The following is a 25,195-nucleotide window of genomic DNA, read 5'->3' as shown; positions in this document are numbered from 1 at the left end:
TACTAGTCTACTGACCAGAACCTCAGTGAGCCCTTTATTCCATACAGGACTACAGAACCAAGAATCAAAACTTGTTTCAAAGAAAGACCTCCCACACTCTCGTGGTGTTATGGAAATATATCTAATTTCTTTCAATAGCATTGACGCTTGGATACCCTTGTCTGCATCTACCTTTCCCAACAAACATTCTGCTTCAGAAAAAATATCTTCAGCATCCTAGGGATTGCACATGACAGGTACTTAATCTATCACAGAATTCAGAAAATTTTCAGAATAAATACTGGATTGCCGTTTATGTAACTAAATTATTACACAGAAGTTCATTCTCATGAGACCATTTCAATAAGAATTTTTTTTTAACCCAAATCACCTTTTCTGTTTAACTATTTCTATTAGATTTTATAAATGTTAAACTGGTATTAAGAATAGAATAGAGCGACAAAATAACATCCAAAAATAGTGTTAATATTAAGAATGAGGCAGTGACCATAATAACCGGATTCTGCATAGAGCATTGCTCCAGCATGACCATCACTTGCCCACTAATTGAACAAGAAATCTGATCTGTATTAATGTTAAAGAGAGACTTAACACTTCATCTTAATACCTATGCATGTAGGAGGATCAGGTTGCCAGAAGAATCGGTTATTCAGTTGCACACAGGTAATTTTAGCCTGTCCTTGAAGTTGATAGCCAGGGTCACACTGAAAGGTGGTAGTGTCTCCAGGCTCTCTGCTGTCTCCGTATCTAGTGCCATTCTGTGGAGTTCCAGGATCATTACAGGTTGATGCGATAGAAGCTGCAAGGGAACGATGAAATAAAAGCTTTAAGGTGTAGATATTAAACATCAAAAAATATAAGCATTCCAACCAGAGGCAATATTATTTGCTCATCAGTTAATATAGAAGGCATTTTATTTCTTTATTTTTACGAGAATCTGCCTACTGAGATAGAGCATGATTATGTTGGCTTCCTGTCAGTTTCCTTGGTATAAAATATGGTCGGAGAGGAAACAAATGCAGGTATTTCTTTTTTTTTCTTTTCATTAATTTTTTTAAATTATTTTTTGTCCACTTAATGCATCAAAAGAGCTAGTAACTCCTTTTCTCACACCAATGTTCTGGTTATCGAAACAAATTTTTTTTATGCACTTTGATAGCTTTTGTGCAATCGGGTAAATATAATAATATAGATAACATTGTTTTACAGTCTTAATATCCTGCAGCATGCAAATGCTATGTTTACCCAGCCAGCTGAATTAAATAGTAGTTTTATGTAGCCTTGAAGTTCCCACTTTAGGGACAAGCAACAACTTTCTTAAGAGTATGCTCTAACTGAATCCAAACAAAATATCTCATCCATGTTGAGTCTTCTGAGTTTGGATATGAACTTTGCTTTGTGAAAAATAAATTAATTAAAAAAGCAATGTTAATCTGAGCAGCACTATCAGCATGATATAACTTAACACGAGTAATCATCCAGAACGTGGATACACAAATCTACATCCACTATGGATCTGTGGAAGATGCCAAGTCTCTTCTACTGGCTTCAGGTATTCAACATCCTGAGTTGCAGTAAACATTACAGTCTTCCCAAGGAAAGAAGGTCCCATCTCTGGATGCTACTGTTCCTAAATCATTGAACTGCACACTGTTTCCTACCACTCCAGGCTGCTCCACCTAATATGCCATTTTCAAAGAACTTATCAAAATTGTGAGCAAAAGCCAAAATAAAAAGTCAAACCTAGCGTCATAATCACCATTAATGATATTGGTGTGCATCTATAAGTAAGTCTCTCTACCACTTTTAACATTTCATTAGGATAAATTTATTCACCAAAATGTTTGTCAAACATTGGAACAGGCTGCCCATGGAAGTGCTTGAGTTACCATCCCTGGAGGTATTTAAAAGATGTGTAGATGTGGTGCTTAGGGACATGGTTTAGTAGTGGACTTGGCAGTGCTAAGTTAATGGTTGGACTCGATGGTCTTAAAGGTCTTTTCCAACCTAAATGTTTTTATGATTCTATGATTCTATCATCTTCATTCAAGAAATTTTAAACTTCTTGAATTCAGACCAAAGGCTTTTGAGAAAAACCTGCAACATTACACCCTTCTGCTCATATCTGGTACTGCAAGAGATAATCCTTGAAAAATGTGAAACATCAATTTTAAATTAGTTTTTTTTTAAATAATATAAACTATGTATACTTTCTTGAGTACTCATGTATCAGACAACTAATTAATTCTTAAACTGATTCATAACCATCTCAACTGTACATCTGATGTCTTTTCAAGGTGTAATGTTGCTCTGTTGTCTGTAAAACATGATCAGACCAATGAGCAGCATTCAGAGAAAAGCTGATGTATTTATCAAAAGCATATATAGCATTGTTAAAACTGTTCTTTACCACTTTGTTGGCTAATGAGCCAACATTACTGTTACCTATTTGATTGCACCATTCTCCAACACTCTCTGGGAAAGCAGCGACTATGTCTTTATTTTGAGCACTATGTAGCACTTCAAGGATTCGGGTTTTAGGATAGCATTAAAAATTATGGGCCAAAAATGATTAAGAATATAAATACTATTTCTTTGTGGTTGATAACCACTTTCTACTGTTTTAAATAGAGGGGTACAATCTTTTCTATATCTCCTATAAATGATCTGTGTTAGTGATAGCAGTCCATCTTCCTTGCTCTATTTTTTGGGGGAGAGCTTGCAGTTTTTTTCATTTTCTGTTTCAATCCCAGGAAACATTAATATTTCATTAAAATTATTTTGGTTTACCATTTCAAATGGTAAAACCCAAAGGCTTTCACAAGATATAAGAGCTCCATCACTACCACCATCACCTTTGTGACCGTAATGTGTAGGTAATCAATTTTCTGCATTAAGAACTGCATCTACTCCTTCCATCCACCCCAAATGAGTATACCACTAGAAGAAACAGCAAGAGCAATTAAACATTTGCAAAATTGAAACAGTTACCAAATTGCACAACTGGAAAACTCGTTTTTTTTCCCTATGCTGTAAATTTTCAGGAGACAGAAAGGTTGAAAAAAAAATGAGCAATACATATACTACAAACACAGGAGCTTTGCTTAACACTTTATTACTCATAATTTTTTGACCTTGCTTCTATTACAAAACAGTACATCGTATATTTTGGGATGGCTCCTGTACCTAAATGAAGTAAAAGACAAAGCAGGTTTATTAACAGCTGTGGAATTTTTTTGCACAGAATTTATAAGCATCAATCTAAGAGTCAAAGTAACGATTGTGACTACTAATGAGCACTGCGTAAGCACTCTCCAGGAACCACTCTGACAATTTTCCTGACATCCCACATTAGCGCAGTTTACTAAATGTATACTTGGCCACAGGGGAAGGAAAGTATGGTCATGACCTCAGAGAAATAATTTCTTATTTGACAGCCAATAACAGCTCTAAAAAATTGATCACTATAGTGCATATCTGTCAAAGAATCATAATATTTTTAAGTATACGAGCATAACCTTATCTCTGTCATTAATTAGTATCTTTTTTCCAATAAATCTCAGAAAATCTTCCTTTTCTCCAAAAAAGGTTTGCAATAGAGTATCTCAGCAAACAACGTTTTTTTCCCGTTTTGACTGTGTCAAGTATGCACGAATTATGGATGACTGTTCCCTTTTAATATTAATTTCCCTGCTAATCTCCATTTCTTATATACAAAGTTCTAAATTTTAAAAACAATCACAGATGTTTAATAAGTACCAAAATGGTCTTTAAACTTTTGGTTTTGCAGCCTCAGAATTTATTTTACGTATTTGAAACTAACAACCTTTTTATCACGCCAAATACACTTGATCCTCGTTAAACAAAACACCAGACATTTAAGCACTGATGTGTCATCCAGTAAAGTGAACACATTTAGACAGGCTGTCAACTTTTCAACTTGTCTCCCTTCCAAGCTGTTTAACTTCTTAAGATTCTCAAGAGGTTCTGTAACTGCATTACAAGTCTACTATTGCTTCATCTGGTATTGTGCAAATATCTAAAGGATATAGAGGTTATATGCATTGATAAGTAATCCAGACATTAAAAATCACCAGTTCTTCTGTTCTCTCTCTTCTTTTGTAACAGGCTTTTTTATTCTCAGCCCCTACACTAATATATAGACATACAATTAATATCTAGCTTACATACCTATGAGAAAGGCCATGTTCATGCTGTGATGTAACAATGCCATATATGATTTTCAAAAAAAACCTGAGGAATTCAGAAGCTTGAAGCTGAACACAATTAAAACACATACCCTGTAAAGCAGGGAAAGCAATAACTACATTTTGGACTCAAGGATGCTAAATCAAACCAAGTTCTATAGTCAGACTTTTTAGAAATGACTGAGGAAAAATAGGTGCCTAAAATGGCATAGTCAGGAGAGGGGATCTGAATTTCATTAAGCTGGAAAAAGAACTAAATCACTGCTTCTCAGTTCTTGCACGTGTTCTAAGTAGTAAGCTACACCATCGTCCTGGTTTAAATCGTGACAATGATACTCAGCGGGTTACAGAGTAACAGGCTGTACAGAGTTCCCATCTCCTACTGTCTCACATGCTTGGAGTAGAACAGGGTTCTGTGCACACAAAACACGAAACTAGACATAGGTGCCTGAAGAATGGGCAGCTGGGAAAACCACAGATTGCTAGGGGGCTTTTAGACCTCTATATGTTGTCAGCCACTGTGTTATGCCTCTCTGTTTTTAATTTAATAATCTTCCAGAATCCCAGTTTAGATCTTATTCTGGATTTGGCCCCAAAATTACATTTTCAAAGTTGATTTAAAAGTTCACTGAAAATCAACAGGAGATTGCTTCTGAGAATATGACATACTGTATATTTGTGTATCTGTAACCTTGTGAACAATATGTTATATTTGTGCCTAATTTATCTTTCACCTGAAGGACACTTTTTATCAGTTTGTTTAGCCTATAATCTATTGTAGTTCAAAAAAAAAATCACCTTCATCACTATAATTTTCACTATGCCTATGGTAAACAATCACACAAGCCATTTGCTGTAGTGTTGTGCTGCAGACACTATTTTTTCTACTCTAAATGGTTATAAAAATAATAAAGACTTCTCAGGAGCTAGGTTTGTTAATTGCAGGTAATGCACAAGCTTCCCCTATTTAGTGCATTACACTTCCATAATAGGTTTGTGAAGGATTTTGGCATATCAAAGCTGAAACATTGTACGTAGGATTTGGAGTGATTTCAGACTAACAAACATTTCCAAATGTGAAGGAATAGTGCTTGCACTCTGAAAAACATCACACATAATATATGTAAATGTACAAAGAACTATGTAAATTAACACAAACCACATATTTAAATGTCTTGTATTGTCCAAGAATTTAAAGAAAAAACAAATCCAAATGCTAATGCAGCCTCTTTCATTAAGCCTGAAGCACAAAAGCTCATAAGTTTAGAGACAACCATCAAAGTAACCTACAAGCTCCATTTCTGCTTAGTTCCACGGAAATCAAATGAGGAACTGCTACACCTATGAGGCTGAGGATGCCTTGCCCAGGCATGGATTAGATGATGGATAGGAATGTTATGACACAGTTTCATGAAATGATTATGTTACAGACTTTAAAAGGGCCTCTTGAATTCTTGTGTCTTGTGTCTTTTTATTTATTTTAAGAAGGGATTTCTTAATGGATTTCATTTTCTTGAACTCAAAATATAGTTAGTTAGCAAGGCAGATATGTGATTATGAATGTGCAAATTTCTTTTAAAATATATTTTTTGTGCTAACCTCCTTTTCTTGATAATCTAATTCTGAATCAAACTGGAATAATTGCATGATGAATTCTAGCAATGAAGATTCTGTCATGGAAATGCTTATACTACTTAAATATAGTAGCTCAGGCCATTAGGCAAGTGAATAAAAGATATTTCAGCAATAAAAAACAATTTACAAGACAACAGTACTTTAACAGTTTAAGATAAGTGACACAGTTACTGTAAGAATTGCTGTAAACAAACAAATGATCAAATGGAATAACAAAACTGGACAGAAGTGGGCACCATTTCTTAAACAACTCTGTCAGATTAAGCTCAGTGTCATTAGGAACTATCAAACACAGAACCACTGATACTTAAGCTGTTGTCAGAAGAAGACAGACTACAACAGATGTGACAACATCAGACACAATAATTTCCAAATAATTGTTCTAATTAACTGGTTGATAGAAGTTGTTTATTTTTATTACCATAATTGATGACTCGTACTGTTATGATAAAGAATTAGTCAGGCATCTTTACTCGTCATTGCTTATATCTGCGTTTACTTCAAGAGAAAATATTAAAAACATTGGGAGAGCAAGCAAACAACAGAAAAAACAAAATTGGACTAAACCAACTATACAAATCCTTTCATTTCATATTGTTGCTTTTAATAAAATGAGTGTCTGAAGTTCTTCTAATAAGATACAAATATTACAAAGAAATTGAGAAAAAAAAACTTTGCTGATTTACTTTTTGCAGTTGTTCTGTATTAGCAAAAAAAAGATAACTTTCTGTTCACATGAAAGCAGAGATAAGTATATTGTTAATCAAAGTGTATGCTTACAGAATGCTATGATTAAGTGAAATTAACAATGCCATAGAACCAGAGGTAGACATAGAGAGTGATCACAGATGGATCTGACTCTAGAAAAGCCAGATATTTTAAAAAATGTTTTTTCCATTATAAGAAACATGCGAATAATCCTTTGATGTATTATAGCCCTGAGGAGCAAAATCTATGAAACCAGTTGAGGAACTATGAATGCATCATTGACTTTGAGAAAAGGATACAGTTCTCTTAAGTTACAACAGCTGAGAATTTAGTTTAACAAAAAAGGCTAGACTGTAAGGGTAGAACTACTATTAGGTATTGTTAAAACAAGTCTGAGTCTGTAAGAATGGTAGTATGACTAGCAACTGCCACTGCTGCTCCTATCATCTGCCACTTCTATTGGTTTTGTTAAAAATCAAGTAAACAAATTATATGGTTATATATAAACAAGCAATGAAATTAGCTTCAGGACAATAAAAGCAATGGATCAGCCACTAGCATGGGATCCAAGTGCTTTCAGAAGTCTACAGTAGCTGAAGATTAAACATTCAGGGTGAGATTAATCTGCTTCAACATTAGTGGCTAGTCTCATTCAAAATACCTTACAATATACAAGGTATCTGCAAAGGACTGGAAGATACGACCGAGGACTTACGGGTGTGTGACCTTCTGGAGTAGCAGATAGAGACTAGCCAGGACACCTTACGGCATCTTATAGGGAACTAGACACCTGCGAAACAGAATTCATTTCACCTGCTCTTAGATGTCCAGAAGTTTGAGATTTAGTTTATGTTCATGTATCTAGACCAATAGCTGATAAAAAGAAAAAGGCAACTACAGAGGGAAATTTATCCCATTTACCTTAGACATGCAGGACAGAATTAAGCTAGGTTAGAAAACTTTTTTCTGGCTAACTTAGGCAGGAAGTTTTTGCTTCCAGTAACTTTGTTTCTTTGGAACAAAGAAGTCAAATACCAAATTTGCCTACACCCTTCTTATGTTCACTTTTTGTATCATGACCAGAAAGAGCTGGTTGACTTCCCTGGCTTGTAATACATAGTTTAAATGTATTTAACCCCCAGAGTAAAGGTCAATTTTGTACACTGAAATCCATTTTTTGTCCTTTTATGCATGATTAAATGGTAATTAAGTTTTAATGAAAAGCATTAGACTGATTACAATTAACATAATCACTTTTGTCAGTTCATGTTCTCATGCTCTACATGCTGAGCTGAGTGGGCAAGACACGGCATTTTCAATAGTTTTCAAACATTTTCTAAGCCTCAGCCACTTAAATTTTTCCATTAAAAACACCTCTAATTACACTTACAATCAACAGTAAGTAATTTATAGGTGATATTTTCTGATCTACCTCATACTATCCTTTCCCAGAACCTCTTTTTTAGTCAGATACACCAAGGGCATTCTAGAGTGCAAAGTATAGAAAGTAATCAGCACATTCACAGCACAGTGAAACAAATTCTCCAGCTGAAGGTTCACACTTTAATGCTCTGTCTTTAAGCTGTTCATTTGACCTGATACTCTCAGATGTGTATCTTTTGCAGTGGATGTTTTATGATTGACGTAGACACTAATCCCAATTGCATATTCCAATACAGAAGTTGCATGTGTAAGAGGTCCAGATTATTGAAGGTTTTCCAATCCTGTGCAATTCTGCACCTGAAGTTTACTTCTTGAATTGTAATTAATACTTACATAAAATATACTCATTAATAAATGCAACACTTGAAAACTCTTAAATTTGAGCATTTGCCTTCATAGAACTTGTAATAAAACATCCACATCTTCTGCAATTACCAGAAAAGTTTAATCAACCTCTTTTATTCATTGAGTTACAAACTACTAAAGTAGAGCAATTTCAATATTCTGTGCAGCTTTGCTATAAACTGGCCTACAGTTTGAACACGTGATAATACTAAAGCATGCAAAGATCCTCACTTAGCCATAGATTAATTAGTTTAAATCCTTTACAGATCAGGGCCACAGTGGTCTGTCCATTGCCTCAAGGAGACTAAATAAACTAAGCTGTGATTTTTAGATGAAATAATTCAACATTTAATTTCACATATGCCTTAAATGATATTTTTCCTCCTTACAATTAAAAAAAATTTAAAACATTCCACTTGCCAAGCAGGGTGAATGAAACTTTAATATGATTTTCCCTTTACTTGAGCTGAGCCATTCAATTCTTCACCACTAGATCCCATTAATTCCAGGAAGACATACACTGCAATTGCCAGCATGATCACTGAGTGCATCCATCAGATGTAATAATAAGATGACAAAATCAGTTCTTCACCCTTAAAGCATTAAATTGTCTCCTACTTACTGTAACTGAAGGTCAAAAAACGTGTTGACAAATATAACTGCTTAAATATTTCCCTCCTTTCAAAATCTGTGCATAAACTTATAAATATTTTCATATAATACAACATAAAACGTGCCTGCTAACCCTAACAGAGTTAAAAACCCTTTCATTTCCACAAATGTAAAATCAAACTTTTTTCAAATAACATGAAGAGCAGCACGTTATATAGCACACTGGTCAGAATTTTTAGAAACATTTATTCTGCTCTTTGTCTTTAATTCATTTTGCATACTTTTAGCTAGGTCTCTCAGGGTTGATGAAAGAGCCTGTGGTTTGGAGGTAGAACATTCAGAAAAAATCAAACAAATGAAATAAACAAGTAAATGTAAAATTCATTATTTAGAGACCAGGAAATCTCCAAAGTGTATTTCCTCACGCAGATAATAATGACTGAAGCTTATTAGCGTTCTTTACTTCTGAATGACAGCACCTACAGAGAGGGTTTTAAATAGTACTCCTACTCTTATACATTTTATTATTCATAATTTTCCTATGTTCCTGAGCAGAAATACACTTAGATACATTATATCTAGATATATAAGGAAGTAATGACTGAGTCAAATACAGTGATAGAGTCTCCCTGCAATCCTACCCTCAGTCTTTAACGCTTTAGTCATAATAACATAGAAAAACTCTACATACTCAGTTTTACAACATTAATCACTTCTACAGTATTGGTCACAGCTCCTCTGTATACAGTGAAGCTTTCACTTTAGACCTCAAGATGAATTTGATTAGTTTAATAGTAAATTTTTAAATGTATTTTAATATGGTAAGATATATTTTATTCTTCAGCTTAATCATGTACACAAACAGTGGTTAAGGTCATAAAAGTGATGCATCATGCAACCAATGTTGTGAGAAAAAAAAACCACAACAAACAACACAAAGTTTAAACACAAAATAACATATTATCAGGTAGCACTGGTGGGAACATTTAAAATTATCAGTGTAAAATAAAACTTACATATCTACAAACCCATTCTGACTTGTTAGATAATGCTAATTAGATAATGCTAGGCATGTGGTGGCTCTGCAAAATGAGGAACAAGAAAACTTAAACATTCAAAGCAAATTCCAAAATTCTACGGACTCTAGTCGTAGCTTTTTACATAAATATAAAAACTAATTAAAATAATATATTCTCTTTTTTTTCAAGGACTGAGAAAGTTTTAAGATGAGAAACAGTTCATATATCTAAGAATAATGTACATAAATAGTTTATATAATTATTGCATTTGAGATGAAAAAATAATTACATACTTGAAAACTGAATGGAGAAGCCTGATTTGCTGATGAAGAAGTCACTGTCAAATTGTAACGTTAATGAGTTGAAAGTGCTGTGAATATCCTCTGGAAGGGCTGAACCACTCCATTCTTTCAGAAGTATGCTGCTCTCAACAGGCCCATCCCATACCTTCAAGATGTCATGAGCGACCTCAGTATCAAAAACAATAAAATGCAGACTGCAAAGAGAAAGTAAAAGCACTGTGCATTACTCATTAAACACAATTACACAAAATTCTAAGCAACCATTCCCAAACTGTACTTAGTTTTGAGATGCTGTTTAAGACTGACGAAGGGCTGTTCGTCCTGCAGTTATCCACTTTTCCTGTTGGATAAGCTGATCTTGTAACAGAGATGCTATTCTGTTCTAGAAATTCCTGAATTACAGAAAACACCATTACAGGCACTTTTTCTATAAATTAACTTATTTTTATAATAGATATTTTAAAGGATAAGAACTGTGACTTCATCAAAGATTTCCTCTCTTCATTCAAATGAGGATACCAAGAACACTGACTGGCTTCAATTATATGCAACTGAAAAAAAGCTGGAGCTTCTGGACACTAGCATACATAGCACGGGAAATTCTGTCAGTATGGTATATTCTTTCCTATTCAAAAAGAGAAAATGTATTATCCTATCTTACGCTAAAATTCATAAAATATATAATTGCATTATAATAGATTAATCTGGTGAAGTCTTAAGATTTAAAAAGATGTTCAAGAATGCTATGTTATTAGTCAAAATATGTGCATTGACTTCAAGCTCTGACTGCAGTTTTAAAATTAAGAAATCTAATAGGTAAATGTCACAACTTCTTTTTTGTTTCAAATAGTTGAGTGTTGATATTTCTTCGTTACATTTGTCATTAATTGGAAATTAGTAATTTAAAAATTGTCATTTAAATATAAATGATGCATTGACATCACCTACGACAAAGTGAATTCTTTATTTGGTTTAGTGAAATGGGATTACTAAAAATAAAAAACCTCCTAGTGAAAAACTTGTCATTTGCTTATAGAGTTTTATCTGTTTAATTTTAAAAAGTAGTAATTTTAATTTAAATGGTCAGTTAAAACTATTGCCCACATAAACTGATTAATGAAACAGCTTACTATTTGCTAACTTTTTGCTCAAAATAAATAAATAGCTAATATTCTGAAGTAACACATTTACTGGAAATCAGATGCTTCTATCCTATCACTGGATTATGAAACTAATCTCTGTTGCATATCATTAAGCATATTAGTATCAATAAATTATTTTAAAATTATATAAATTAGTATTATATATCTTGATTAGAAGTTTGATGGTTTTGTTATATTCTTGCTTTCTCAACGACTTCCTGTTAGGAGTGGACAAACTAGCTTGAATATTTAACAGAATTTCCATTTCAAAGTTTTTGAATCTATGTGTTACTACAGCAAAACTGAGCTGAAAGAGTCTTTAAATATTAGTATTCCTTCCACTTAAATAATTTAGGTATACGTCAACAGCAAAGTATGATGCTCTTTCTTGTCGGTATGTCAAACTGATAAGGAGAAAATGTTTTAAAAATTCTTCTTGTATTACTAATTCCCTTCTGCCTGAATTCTTGAACCTTTCCATCATCTTTCCATAAATCATTATCGAAATATAAGCTCTAGATCGCGTCATTCAGGTCTTGGCATTTACCTTTATTTCGTGCATTAGTCACCAGGTGTGTTTCCCTCATTTTCTGTATTCTTCTAATTTCTTCCATTTTCTGTAATGCTGCCTACTCTATGTGGAGATATCTTCTGGCCTTTATCTATTAAGCATTCACTCAGTCCCGTACGCAATTCTTATTAAAATCTCATCATTTTTTCAAATTTGATTATTCTCAGCGTATTCTGAGATGTTGCTGGTCTTATTATTCAACTGATCATGGGGAAAAAGTCTGAAACTTACATAATTCAAAATGCTATATATGTTAATATATAACTGAAAGAGGGGAGATTTAGATTAGATATAAGGAAGAAACTATTCACTAAGCGGGTGGTGAGGCACTGGAACAGGTTGCCCAGAGAAGTTGTGGATGCCTCCTCCCTGGAATTATTCAAGGCCAGCTTGGATGGGGCTTTAAGTAACCTGATCTAGTGGAAGGTGTCCCTGCCTGTGGCAAGAGGGTTGGAACTAGATGATCTTTAGGGTCCCTTCCAATTCAAACCATTCCATGATTCTATGATTAATAATGGTATGACAGAAGAGAGAAGGAATGGAAAATGAAAAATTTTCAGAGTTGTATATAAAGCTTTATAGAACTAATCTCTCTGCTGCTGCTGCTGTTTATTGTCAAATCTTCATCAGATCAAAGCATTCATGACAAAAACACAGTGCCTAATCGATATCCAACAAGGACATCATGATGCCTGATATCAGAGCACTCCCGGCAGAGTCAGGAATTTTATGGCTGCTTGAGGTAATATATATAAGAGATAGCACTGAATAATTATATTCAATTTAAAACAAATTATTACATTGAATGTGACACTAAGTTCTAAAAGAATGGCATTACAACAAATTAAGGGAAGAATTTTGAAACCAGAGCTGACAGCTTGGCACTTTAGCTTGTTTACAGCTAGAAAATGGAGTAGCAGTGCACCACTCTACCACCCTGAAGATTTATAGGTCATATTATCTAACAGAATTCACAGTTCTGAATTAGATGACTAGGTGTCCCCTACGCAATTTAGATACCCAGGTTCCCTGGAGGTATAGCACTCATAAATGCCAGCATGACAAGCATCACCTTTATTAATGTGAGGAGGAGTTAATAAACAAAAAATTGTGTAGAAGAGTGTGAGAATGTATGGCATAGAGTATAATTTATAAAATACTGAGGTCAACAATAAATATTGAAATTAAGCATGTACCTTATTGTCTTTCCTGGATCTGCTTCGATAATCCAAGTGCAATGAAGATTGTTGTCATATGGTGCTGGGTAACCAGGGGACAAAATGCGCCCCGATGTAGCAGCATGAATTCGACCACCGCATTCAGCTACAAAATAAGTAAGCATTACATTTAACAAGACTGTAAGTTTTTGCACTTCCATTTTCTGTCCATTCCACATTTCTCTGTTTTCTTAAAAGGTAAGAGAGTGACCAAGTATCTCTGAAGTAGTACACATACATACAAGCCATGAAATGCACGAGTTAAAAATGCACATATAATAATCTCATCCCTACCTTGTTATAAAGCAATAAACCATCCTTCTGTGATTATGGTATTTTACCAACAAGAGTAGTTCAATATAAACTGAGACTAAAAAAAGCACAATTTTAGCATCAGCAAGAGAGCAAAAATGCTTCAGAAATCATAGAATCATAGAATGGGATAGGCTGGAAGGGACCTCAGAGATCATCTAATCCAACCTCCCTGTCATGGGCAGGGACGCCTCTCAACTAGATCAGGCTACTATATCCCATTTAACATGTTTGGCTTTCCCAAGTAACACTGCGTGCTCAAATTCAGACTTTACAGTGTTAGGTTTTGTAATTAAAATCACTTTCTCTGTTCTAATGTCAAAATGCCTTTAGTTTAATGCTTTCAAGTTACTTCTATATAACTTCAAGTTTAATTATATCAAAAAGCAGTTAGGTATTGCCCAGTAATTTTCTTCAGTATTTAAAAATTTAAATGTCATATGCCTACAAAGTGAGAGAGTAAATCAGAAAGCTGTGATTTGAAAGTATGCAGTGTCTGGTTTAACACATTTTTTATTATCAATATTATCTTAACTTTGTGGAAAGACCAAGCAGAGTCCTAAGCAACCGGAAGCAAATGATTCTTATGCTGCTCGTTTAGAGCACCACGCTGTTGTCTGGCCAGTATCAAGATGCACCCTGATGAAACTGGAACTGTGTAACAGTCAGGTGCCATTGAACCAAACAGGATCAGTATCTCTTCAGTTCAATGATGTACCTGAACTCCTACTTCATTTACAGTGTTGCCTTACAAGTAGTGGTATTAAAAAATGCTACTACGGGGAACTCTTCAAGCACAATGGTATAGCAAGCACAGTGTAAGACTCAGATGATGAAAGAACTATAGCAGTTGGATGAAATAATCTATCAGCAACACTCTTAATAATGTCTTACATATGCCACCAAGTCACCGCTGATAATCAAAACTACTACCAAGAAGGAACATAACTGTAGAGGAAAAACGTGACTGATTTACTTACCTATCCTCCTGGTCTGATCACTCAAAACGCTATACATTATTTATAGAACCACAGCATAAAGCTGCTTTAGTACATAATTTCTTCAAACATAATCTCTGTCTAAGATTTCAGTCAATTTTAATTATGCAAGAAAATTAGGAATTCAATAATCGCTATGATAGATGACTACAGATAAAGATATGACTGATAACAGTACTGTATTCACCAAAAAGCTCAAGACAACTCAATGAAACCAAAATTATTTAAGCTCAAACTAATTGATAGAGTTGTTTTACAATTTTGAGAAGACTTACCTAGAAACAAAATACATGATAAAATTTGGGATAATGCATTATATAGTTCATACATTTTTTTTAAAAAAATAATATCCCATTTAGGAGCAGATCATTAGTAAACTTTCACAAGTGATTATAACAAAAAATCAAAAAGTTTGGTTTTCAATATGCAGAAATGAGCACACTAAAGTCACCGCCTCAAAGAACACACTATATAAAATAAATAACTCTACTATAACTAACAGAAGCTACTTATATTCAAGTATAAGTTCTATAGTCTTTAATCTTCTAGAGTTCTATAATCTTCTAGAGAAGGAATTACAGGAATTCATTGTTTTTCTTCATTAAGGCTTAGAACTTATTAAAAATGAAAATGAATGCTAAGACAAATACAGCAGTGTATCGCTGAAGATGACTAAGTATCGAATATGTGGAATACGTCCATGCATGAGCTTGAAAGTTTTTGTGAATGAGACTGAAATGATTGTAAAGACAATGATGAATGTAAATATCACTGGCAAAACCAGTAAATATTGAATGCTGATCTAAAACACAACAAGCAAAAAAGAATAGGTCTCCACAAACAGGAGGATATTACAAAAATATGTCTAAGAAAGTAAGTGATGTTTGGCAGTTCATGACATCTATAGAAAAAGGAAGAAGAGAAGTCTGTCAAATTGGAGTAGAAAGAGATAAAAGCTGTGATAGCATAAGATAAAACTGATGAAAGAAAAGATTATATAAATAACACTAGAGGGGAAAAAAAAAAAGAGATCATGAAATGATCTGCAGATGCTTAACTGAGTTTTCAGGGATTTTCATGACAAGTTTTCTGTGCTCCGAACAGTAGAAAAAACAAAACAATTTAATGAGGGTAACAGACTGTGAAAGGCTGTTTAGAAAGATTCACCTTTAGAAGATTTTCAGAGACAATAGTGAACATTTAACTTTTTGGGGAGCTAATTAATGTTTCTGAAAACTTTCAAATTGAAGAACAGGAAGAGGGACTTTATACAAAAGTGATGCAATCTCCAAATTTGACTTCAAAGATAGGAACAAGGACAGCAAAAAGAAAGATATGTAAATAGATAAAGGTACACAGGAAGAAAGCTTTGTAGTTGAACAGATAGAAAGCAAGAACAAATCTGTCTCGGGATGCTAAAAGAAAATTGACTATTCTATTGATATCAGTGCATAATTTCACTTAAGAGATGAAGTGAGAGCCTCAAGAAATAAGAGATTTTGGTACAAGTGATATCAAAAGATTAGTAACAAAATACAGAAACCAAATCTAATAATGCAAGGTATAAAATCAAAGTATTAGGGGAAAATTAAAAAAAAAAAAAGATAGAGTAGCAATCTTAAGTGGAATATAGAAGCTTAAAAATATACCGTTATCAAGAAAACTGGAAATACAGGTAGAGATATGGGAATGGAGGGAGCATTACCTAGTAGTGATGCAGTAAACTAAATAAAGTCAGCATAAAAAAAAACAACTATTGGTCAAAAATATTTTGGAGAAGGGTTATGAAAGATGTTCTACAGGAGCAAAGATGTAGAATTTTTTTTAGATTCACTTCATCCTGGGTTTCCTATCTTCCTCCAGGCCAGACTGGAATATACATGATTATTGGTTTTTATTTGGTTTTTTTTAATAGTATATGGTTGAGATTTTAACATCTCACATACAGATTAGAGGACAAATCATCATACTAAGAAAAAGAAATAGGTAGACTGATGGATTTATTCACCTAACAGTCTTGGAAACAACAACTAGTTTAGAATTGATTCAAATACTTATGTGGTGGTGAACACAGGCATAAGAAAATATAAAAGAAAATGACCTTAAAGTAATGACTTCATTTAAATTAAATGGAGAGACAGGCAAAGGCAGGACTAATTATGGCTCTTCTCTACAAAAGGGCAAACTTAGAGGAAAAGGAGGCTAGCCAATTAAACTGAAGAGGTTGAGGACTTGAATGTATAAAAAGTCTGGAAAAGTCTTTAACAAAACTGTAAGAGTTGTGTTGACCTGTGATATGTATAAGAGAAAATTTACAGATACATAATTATAGAATCAACACCTCTACTAAGACAGTAGAAATGCCGTTCGCTGATGTTTTTCTGGTGGTTATTCTCTGGCTAAGCTGAACTTTCGAAAGGAAGGGAGCTTGCTCCTCTGTAGATCGCATGTCTGTGAATGTGTTCAGAAGGAAACAGTTCCTGGACTAGAGAATGTAGCACCAATATGGGGGAGAGGCAACCAGCAGGTATCCTGCAGATCAGGTGAGTGCTGAAAGCACTTGGTGGCTTGTTTGTAGCAGGCAGCAGAGGCAAAAACTGTCAGAAGACACACAGAAAGAAAGACTTTCTCAAGGCCTCATGGGAACTCCATCTGAAACTCGAACTCAGGAAGTCACTGGTGATTGCTGGACTGGAAAGCAAAACTGGAGAAGAGAAACTGCCTAGGAAAGGTACAATGGACAATAGCTATAGTGGTGTTCAATTATTTTATGCATCTCACCTAGTACTTCTCTATTTAACACTTATGAAGCACAATTTTAGACACTTAAAGATACGTGATATCGAGAGAAAAGGTCTATCTCAAGGCTCTGACGGGGTACCCTAGCATGGCAACAATGACACAAAAGCATGCAGATAAAATAATTCACTAATGTGGGATGAAAATTAGAAATAAGCTTCACACGAATAAGATGCTGAAATATTAGATGATGAAAATAGATAAAGTAAAAAAAAATAATCTTGGTTTGCTTTATGATAGGGCTTGCTTAGCTTATGAAGTGTTTACCTATATACCACTGCCTGGGATAGCTTATCAGATGCAATGACCTAGAATATCATCAGTACCAAAGCAGTAGCCTTTTGTCAAAGGCTAGCCTACAGAAAAAAGTGTTTTTCAACAGTTTTTTAGTCATTAAGAGCCAGCCATCTATTTCAGAGAAGTTATACTTGGATGTCCACAGTAAATCTTTACTTGAAATTTAAAAGATGTTTACACCACTATCATATCATAAAGTATTGAAAGACAGAATTCATTTTTTTTCTTGAAACACCAGTCCAAAGTCTTTCATTGTCACAACCCATATTACCTATGCAAGTTGGTAATGCAAAGATTGCAATAGGTAATGCATACCTATGCAAGGATTACAATCCACCTACCTATGCAAGTAGGCAAAGGCTTGTCCCATACTCTTCGATCTCCGCTTAAGCAAGTCATAATACTACTGCCATGCATTGTATAGCCAGGATTACAGCTGTATAATATGACAGTGTCTATAAAATGTCCTTCATCTCGGATCTTGTAGCCGTAACTCGGTATGCCAGGATCTTCACACTTCACTAGGTCAAAACCTGCAAACAGAAATGGGAAGATAGAAGAAAAAAAGACAGAGATATAAAATATCAAATAAAATATAATGCAAATGAATCTGATCTAGATGCAAATTATATTCCCGTGATTCAATTAGATTAGATGCATCCATAGTGACCAAAGATAAATTATATAATTTGAGTAAATCAGAAACTGAAACACCAAGGACTAATTATTCATTTGATATTCGATTATGGCATTAGTTTATTGAAGAAAGTGTATTATCTTCATTATCCCAAAAGAGATTAGTGAGCAATTTGTTAATTTATACCACTTCTATTCTTTCATTCTTTTTTATTCAGTGGAGAGCAAGTAGTATCGACCCTGTATTTGGCACTAAGTGGGAGCTTCACCTCCTCATCTAATCTCCATAATGAAGCCAGCAAACCATAGTAGTAACCTAGAAAGAAAATACAATGATTATTTCATCCATCCCAGTGCCAAGGTAGCATGGCTTCAGTTTCTTCTTTGCTGAAAATGAAGAAATGCTCATACATTTGCTTTCCCCTTTTTGGCCTATTAACATTCTGAATGTGATAAACAGCTCCCTCTGTGCTCACAGGAATGAGCAGTTCTACTCTGAGCAGCTACAAGTCTTTCCACATTTTACCCTCTCCTCTCTGCATTTTCTCCATACAGCACTGCTAAAATGTAAAGACGCAGACTAAATCTCTCCTTTTGCCTAGATGTCCAGTTCTTGGAGCAATATAAAGTGTGGTTTCAAATTCATCTTTCCCAAATCCATGATTCTTCTTCTTTGTGGATTCTTCCTTTGTTACTGTCATATCCCCAGTCCAAGGAGGTAATTCTGACACTACAAATTGTTCCCATTTTGCTGTCTTTATTTTACCAAGCAGTCTCATTAAGTGGTTCTGAATAACGCTGCTGATCTTCCCTTCAGTTTGCTATTTTCAGCTAATTCTCTACATGAGGTTTCCCAGAGAACTTAGGGATGCTCCCTCCCTGAAAGTGTTGAAGAACAAGTTCAACAACGCTTTGAGCAACCTGGTCTAGTGGAAGGTGTCCCTGCTCATGGCAGGGAAGTTGGAACTATATTATTTTTAAGGTCCCTTCCAACTCAAACCATTCTACAATTCTATGAGGTCTTTCACTAATTAATCATAGAATCACAGAATCATAGAATGGTTAGGGTTGGAAGAGACCTCAAAGATCATCTAGTTCCAACCCCCCTGCCATGGGCAGGGAAACCCTCCACTACACCAGGTTGCCCAAAGCCTCATCCAACCTGGCCTTGAACACTTCCAGGGATGGGGCATCTACAACTTCTCTGGGCAACCTGTTCCAGTGCCTCACCACCCTCAGAGTGAAGAATTTCTTCCTTATATCTAATCTAAATCTCCCCTCTTTCAGTTTAAAGCCATTGCCCCTTGTCCTATCACTACATGCCCTTGTAAAAAGTCCCTCTCCAGCTTTTCTGTAGGCCCCCTTTAAGTACTGGAAGGCTGCAATAAGATCAGCCTGAAGCCTTCTCTTCTCCAGGCTGAAAAGCCCCAACTCTCTCAGCCTGTCTTCACAGCAGAGGTGTTAAGAGAGAATCAGACATCTTTATGATAAATAACATATCCATAGACAGCTTTTCATTATTTTACAAATTCACAAACTAGAGTTAGTAGGATATTTTTCTCCTGCCTTTCTCCTGGCACTAAGATCAACCTCAGATGAAAAGAATGGCAAGGCGTCTAGTCACCAAGTGGTGAGCAATTACACTATGCATCACTTGTTTGTATATATTATTATCATTATACATATATATATTCATATATTACTAATACTATTAAATTGTTCTTATCTCAACCCACAAGTCACTTTCCTTTTTCCCCTTCAATTCTCTTCCCCATCCTCTGGGGGTGGGGGAGGGTTAACGCGTGGCTGTGTGGCATTTAGTTGCCAGCCAGGTTAAACCACGACATGGGCTTAGGTTCTTTCTTTACATAGTAGGCTGTAGTGACTCAGAATTTTAAGTATCTACACTTACGGAAAAGGAAACCCACTCAAAACCCACTCAAAAAAGAATGCTATTCCATCACATAGACGATGCATCTCTGTCTGTGCTAATATCTTAAGAAATGTCAAACCCCAAGACCAATGAGAATGCTCTGACCACAGCCATGCACTATTAAACTCGATTACTCTTCAAAACAGCATGGTTGTCTACAAGCCACTTCCTGGGAATTTAGCTCACACTGTCTACTACATTATGCCTGAGAGAGACTGAGGGAGTGCTAGACAGCCCAAGCTAGAAGCTCGCTAGCGTTTACCCCAACTGTCGCTGTTGTACCAAGGATGGAGAGAAGAACGACACAGAATTCAAGTCCAGGAGAAAATGCCAAAATGCCAATTTTAATTAATTACAAATCCATATATATAAAATGGTTCACAAGGACGGCCAAGGCAATTGGTCGCTTGACCATCCACCTCCCAGAGTGATTGGCTAAATGCTACGACACCCATTTCAAAACAACTTTCCCAGTGTGCCATAAACAAGACTGCATAACAAGCTACAGGTACAAGATAAAGTCTTAATTTACAAAAACCTCAAAATGTTTCTCAGCTAGCCTGCATGGAAAAAGGAACTTTCCCAGGATGCTGCAGCAGCTGGAAAATTTCTCTGCTTCTAGCTTTTTAGTATCCACACCCAACCTTTACAGCAGTCTAGACAATCACTTTCTCACACTCATACTCATGCCCTGACAATGTTTACTTTACTAAGAGAGGTGCAGAGTATGTGCCAGAAGGATTACGTATAATCACACACAGTACAAATGGATTATAGAGATTTATCATTACTCCCTTGCTAAAAAATTATTTCCGTGTGAATATTTGCACATGGCTGCAATTTCATTTTCTTGACAAAAAGGAAACAGGCAAACACTCTCGGTTTCCAGACAAAAGGCGCAGAATTCATTTTAACTAGCTCTCAGTGTCGATTATATAAACAGCCGTATCTAACCAGCTGTCTGTCTTTTAGAGTTAATAGTAACTTATGAAGTATGATTTATCTCATTCTAAGGTAGATACCTAAAATAGATTGGATGAACTGTGCAATTCAGGAATGGGTCAAGGATCTGCTCCTTCGGCTGGATGCCCACAAGTCTATGGGGCCTGATGGTATCCACCCGAGAGTCCTGAGAGAGCTGGCGGGTGTCATTGCCAAACCCCTGTCCATTATCTTTGGACAGTCTTGGCTCACTGGGGAAGTTCCGCTGGACTGGAGGCTGGCGGATGTTACCCCCATTTACAAAAAAGGGCGGAAGGAGGATCTGGGGAACTACAGGCCTGTCAGTTTGACCTCGGTGACGGGCAAAGTCATGGAACAGGTTATCTTGAGTGCTATTAATGAGCACATACAGGTTAACCGGGTGATCAGGCCCAGTCAACATGGGTTTATGAAAGGCAGGTCTTGCCAATCAAACCTGATCACCTTCTATGACAGGGTGACCCACCTGGTTGACGAGGGAAGGGCTGTGGATGTAGTTTTCCTTGACCTCAGTAAAGCCTTTGATACAGTTTCTCATAGTGTTCTGTTTGAGAAACTGGTAACTACTGGCCTGGATAGGCACACCCTCCTTTGGGTTAAAAACTGGCTGGATGGCCGGGCCCAAAGAGTGGTGGTAAACGGGGCTAAATCCGGCTGGAGGCCGGTCACCAGTGGGGTTCCCCAGGGCTTAGTGCTGGGTCCAGTTCTGTTTAACATCTTTATCAATGACCTGGATGAGGGGATTGAATGTACCCTCAGTAAATTTGCGGATGACACCAAGCTGGGAGGCTGTGTCGATCTGCTCGAGGGTAGGGAGGCCCTTCAGAGGGATTTGAACAGACTGGATAGTTGGGCTGAGGCCAATGGCATGAGCTTTAATAAGGCCAAGTGCAGAGTCCTTCACTTGGGGTATAAAAACCCCAAGCATCGCTATAGGCTCGGGGAAGAGTGGCTGGAGAGCTGCCTGGCGGAGAAGGACCTGGGGGTCTTGGTTGACTACCGGCTTGATATGAGCCAGCAGTGTGCCCAGGTGGCCAAAAAGGCCAATGGGATACTGGCGTGTATCAAGAATAGTGTAACCAGCAGGAACAGGGAAGTGATCCTGCCCCTGTACTCGGCACTGGTGAGGCCGCACCTGGAATATTGTGTCCAGTTTTGGGCCCCTCGCTTTAAGAGAGATATTGAGCTCCTGGAGCGAGTCCAAAGAAGGGCAACTAAACTGGTCAAGGGGCTGGAAAATAAAACTTATGAGGAGCGGCTGAGGGAGTTGGGGCTGTTTAGCCTGGAGAAGAGGAGGCTGAGGGGAGACCTGATTACAGCCTACAAATACTTGAGAAAAGATGGTGGGGAGGTAGGGGAAGGGCTCTTTACATTAGTGTTGGGTGATAGAACAAGAGGAAATGGGTATAAGCTTAGTCAGGGGAGATTCAGGTTGGATGTTAGGAAGTATTTCTTCTCTGAAAGGGTTGTCAGCCACTGGAATAGGCTGCCCAGGGAGGTGGTTGAGTCCCCATCCCTGGATGTGCTTAAGAATAGGGTGGATGATCTACTTAGCGATACGGTTTAATGGGGATTAGGGAAGGTTGGACTCGATGATCTCTAAGGTCTTTTCCAACCTAGAAATCTATGAATCTGTGAATCTATGAATTCTAAAAAGGTCTTTTTCTCTTCATTCAGTGTAAAAAGAGACAAGATTATCAGAACAATCAGATGGACTGAACTTCACAAGAAATAGATATATTTCATAGTTTTAAACTCCCCATTAAACATACAAAGACATTTACTTAATACCCTGAAAATGTAAGTTTATTGATAGATAATGTGATGATATTTTAATGCTTATTTGACAGCATAAGCCAGTGTAACACTACTTCTCTGCACCTGCTTTTAGATACTTTCCCATCCTTTAGTATGTGCAACATTTGATTATCATTGGCAGTGGCACATGATTGACAGATGAAATTTCCCTGATTAAATAATCTGTTTGTGTGTGTGTTGAAATCAATTTTCCACAAGACCGACATATAGTTAGAAAGCTACATAAGAGATTGATTTTCAACTACCTGCTACCACATAAAGTAGAAAAGGTTGTCAGGAGAGGTAATATCTTTTATAAGACCAACAGATAAATTTGGATGAAATGAAACAAACTTTTGGACAAACAAGCCCTTTTAGTCTGCTATATATGCATATATATAGGAATTTCTCAGCCTCTGCATGTGTCAGAGGACATGAAGAAATATATTGCGTTTTAAATTTTTTTTTGAGACTCGGTGAGAGCATTTTTATGAATAGAGGAGTTAAGAATTTCTGTCAGTCTATTTTAAACTCAAATCTAAGTATTTATTTGGGGTAAAGTGTTAGATAAGCTAATTGTAGAGAACATAAACACTTACTATCTTGGGTATCAGAATTCAATTTCCTATTTCACAAGCAATACAAAAAAAAAAAAATATCTAACTGGAAGTAAAAATCTAAAATCTATATTTAAATATCCTTGATACACTAAACCCTCCAGTATTTGCTGCGGTTTTTTTTTTAGATTATTCAGATATTTCATTCAAAAGACCACCTTGGAAAATTAATATTTATTTTAATTTCTTCTAATTATTGCTAATTCAGGAAAAATCCAGTGGCAGACTCGATTTTTACGGTTGTTTTCACAATATTATGTCTGTGAAAAACATTAGGTACAAACATTCATTGTGACAAAATAAAAAGTACTATTGCTTTTTGTATCTGAAAAATAGAATATTCCCTGCAAGGACAGCCAACAAACTAACTGCTGGCTTTTATGCCAAATTTTTAAGATGCCACTTTGTATACTCTAGAAAAAAATAAAAGAATGACAGTACATAATTTGTGGCCACATATTCACTACACTTTTCCACAAGCAAGACTATCTCTGTTTGTCAGTAGGTCTATTAAAAATTGGGATATTTCACATGCAAGTAGGTGCTAATTGTGTGCAAATATAGCAGGATCTTGCCCTGAGCATTCATAGCCAAGCTCTCTTTCCAGCTCTTCTTATACCATTTCTTCCCCTTCCCATCATACCCCAAAACTAGAACTTTCCGTTCCCTTTTTCCCTGATGCTCTTGTACATCTGGTGTAATGTCATCAAGGACCATATTGTTGTGAAATCTCATTGTTTAAATGTTGCAACACAACTTCGGTGTTTAAAGTACATGCTGTGAAGTTTCACAGTGGGGAAATACGGTCATGAGCTCCACCGTGTCACAGTACTCAGGTTTACCTGACATTGAAACGACTCAGCAGTCAGAGAAATTCTGCCAATATTCTTACTGCTGAGAAAGATTATTGTACTGGCAAATTGCTGCCAATTATTTTATTTCTCAGTTTCATTATAGAATTATCAGAACAATGAATCGATAAAAGCCAGTTAAATTAAAACCAAAACCGTCAAAACACATCTTGATGATTGACTATTCCCTCCTGACACTATTTATCCACTGTGATTTGTTCTGTCATATTTGATATAAATACTCAGGAATGTAGAAATACCAATTGTCAGGGTAAAAAATATTGACATATCTGTAATGTAAGTAGACTATTCATTACAGCTTCTTTCAACTCAGTTTAATTATGACGGGTACTGTGGTTGTCTACATTAGTAAGTAATATAGTACAGTAGAAGCAAATCTGGGCAGTGAAACGATGAAGCTGAGGAGACAATGACTGCACTATCTGCACTAAAGTCTTTTTACTTTGGATTAGCTTTTGTGTCCATTAGTGGCTAGAGTAAGTTAAATGCATCCCTGGAGCACACCTTTGAGTTCAACTTCAAGTTTGTACCCTTCAAAACCTGTCCGCAATACAAATTCACATAAAAGAAGTGAGTCTTGGTTTTGTGTCCCCAAGGGAAATCCTCAGGGATTCTATATAGTACAGTGTACATTTGACAGAAGCTAATGATGTTCTGAGATATCTGCAAATGTTCTCTTCACCTATTTTGAAAGGAAGAATACATTTTACTTAACACACACATATATATATATATGGGTGTGTGTGTGCAT

At 35.9% G+C, this 25,195-nt stretch overlaps 1 protein-coding gene across 1 annotated transcript in view; it reads right to left on the bottom strand.

The window, feature by feature from the left end:
• The window catches only part of CSMD1 (CUB and Sushi multiple domains 1), a 1,221,578-nt gene that overhangs the window by 198,969 nt on the left and 997,414 nt on the right, over positions 1-25,195 (bottom strand). The window contains exons 24-27 of the mRNA XM_086608338.1: positions 17,950-18,141; positions 13,182-13,308; positions 10,264-10,466; positions 608-799 (exon numbers count right to left, since the gene is read on the bottom strand). Coding sequence (XP_086464464.1) covers positions 608-799; positions 10,264-10,466; positions 13,182-13,308; positions 17,950-18,141 — 714 coding nt within the window. The remainder of the gene's footprint in view (positions 1-607; positions 800-10,263; positions 10,467-13,181; positions 13,309-17,949; positions 18,142-25,195) is intronic.

This window comes from Tauraco erythrolophus, chromosome 2 (assembly GCF_009769465.1).
Source record: "Tauraco erythrolophus isolate bTauEry1 chromosome 2, bTauEry1.pri, whole genome shotgun sequence".
Classification (NCBI taxonomy): Eukaryota; Metazoa; Chordata; class Aves; order Musophagiformes; family Musophagidae; genus Tauraco; species Tauraco erythrolophus.
The sequence above is the reverse complement of the archived record's forward strand: the minus strand, read 5'-3'. Positions and strand labels throughout refer to the sequence as shown.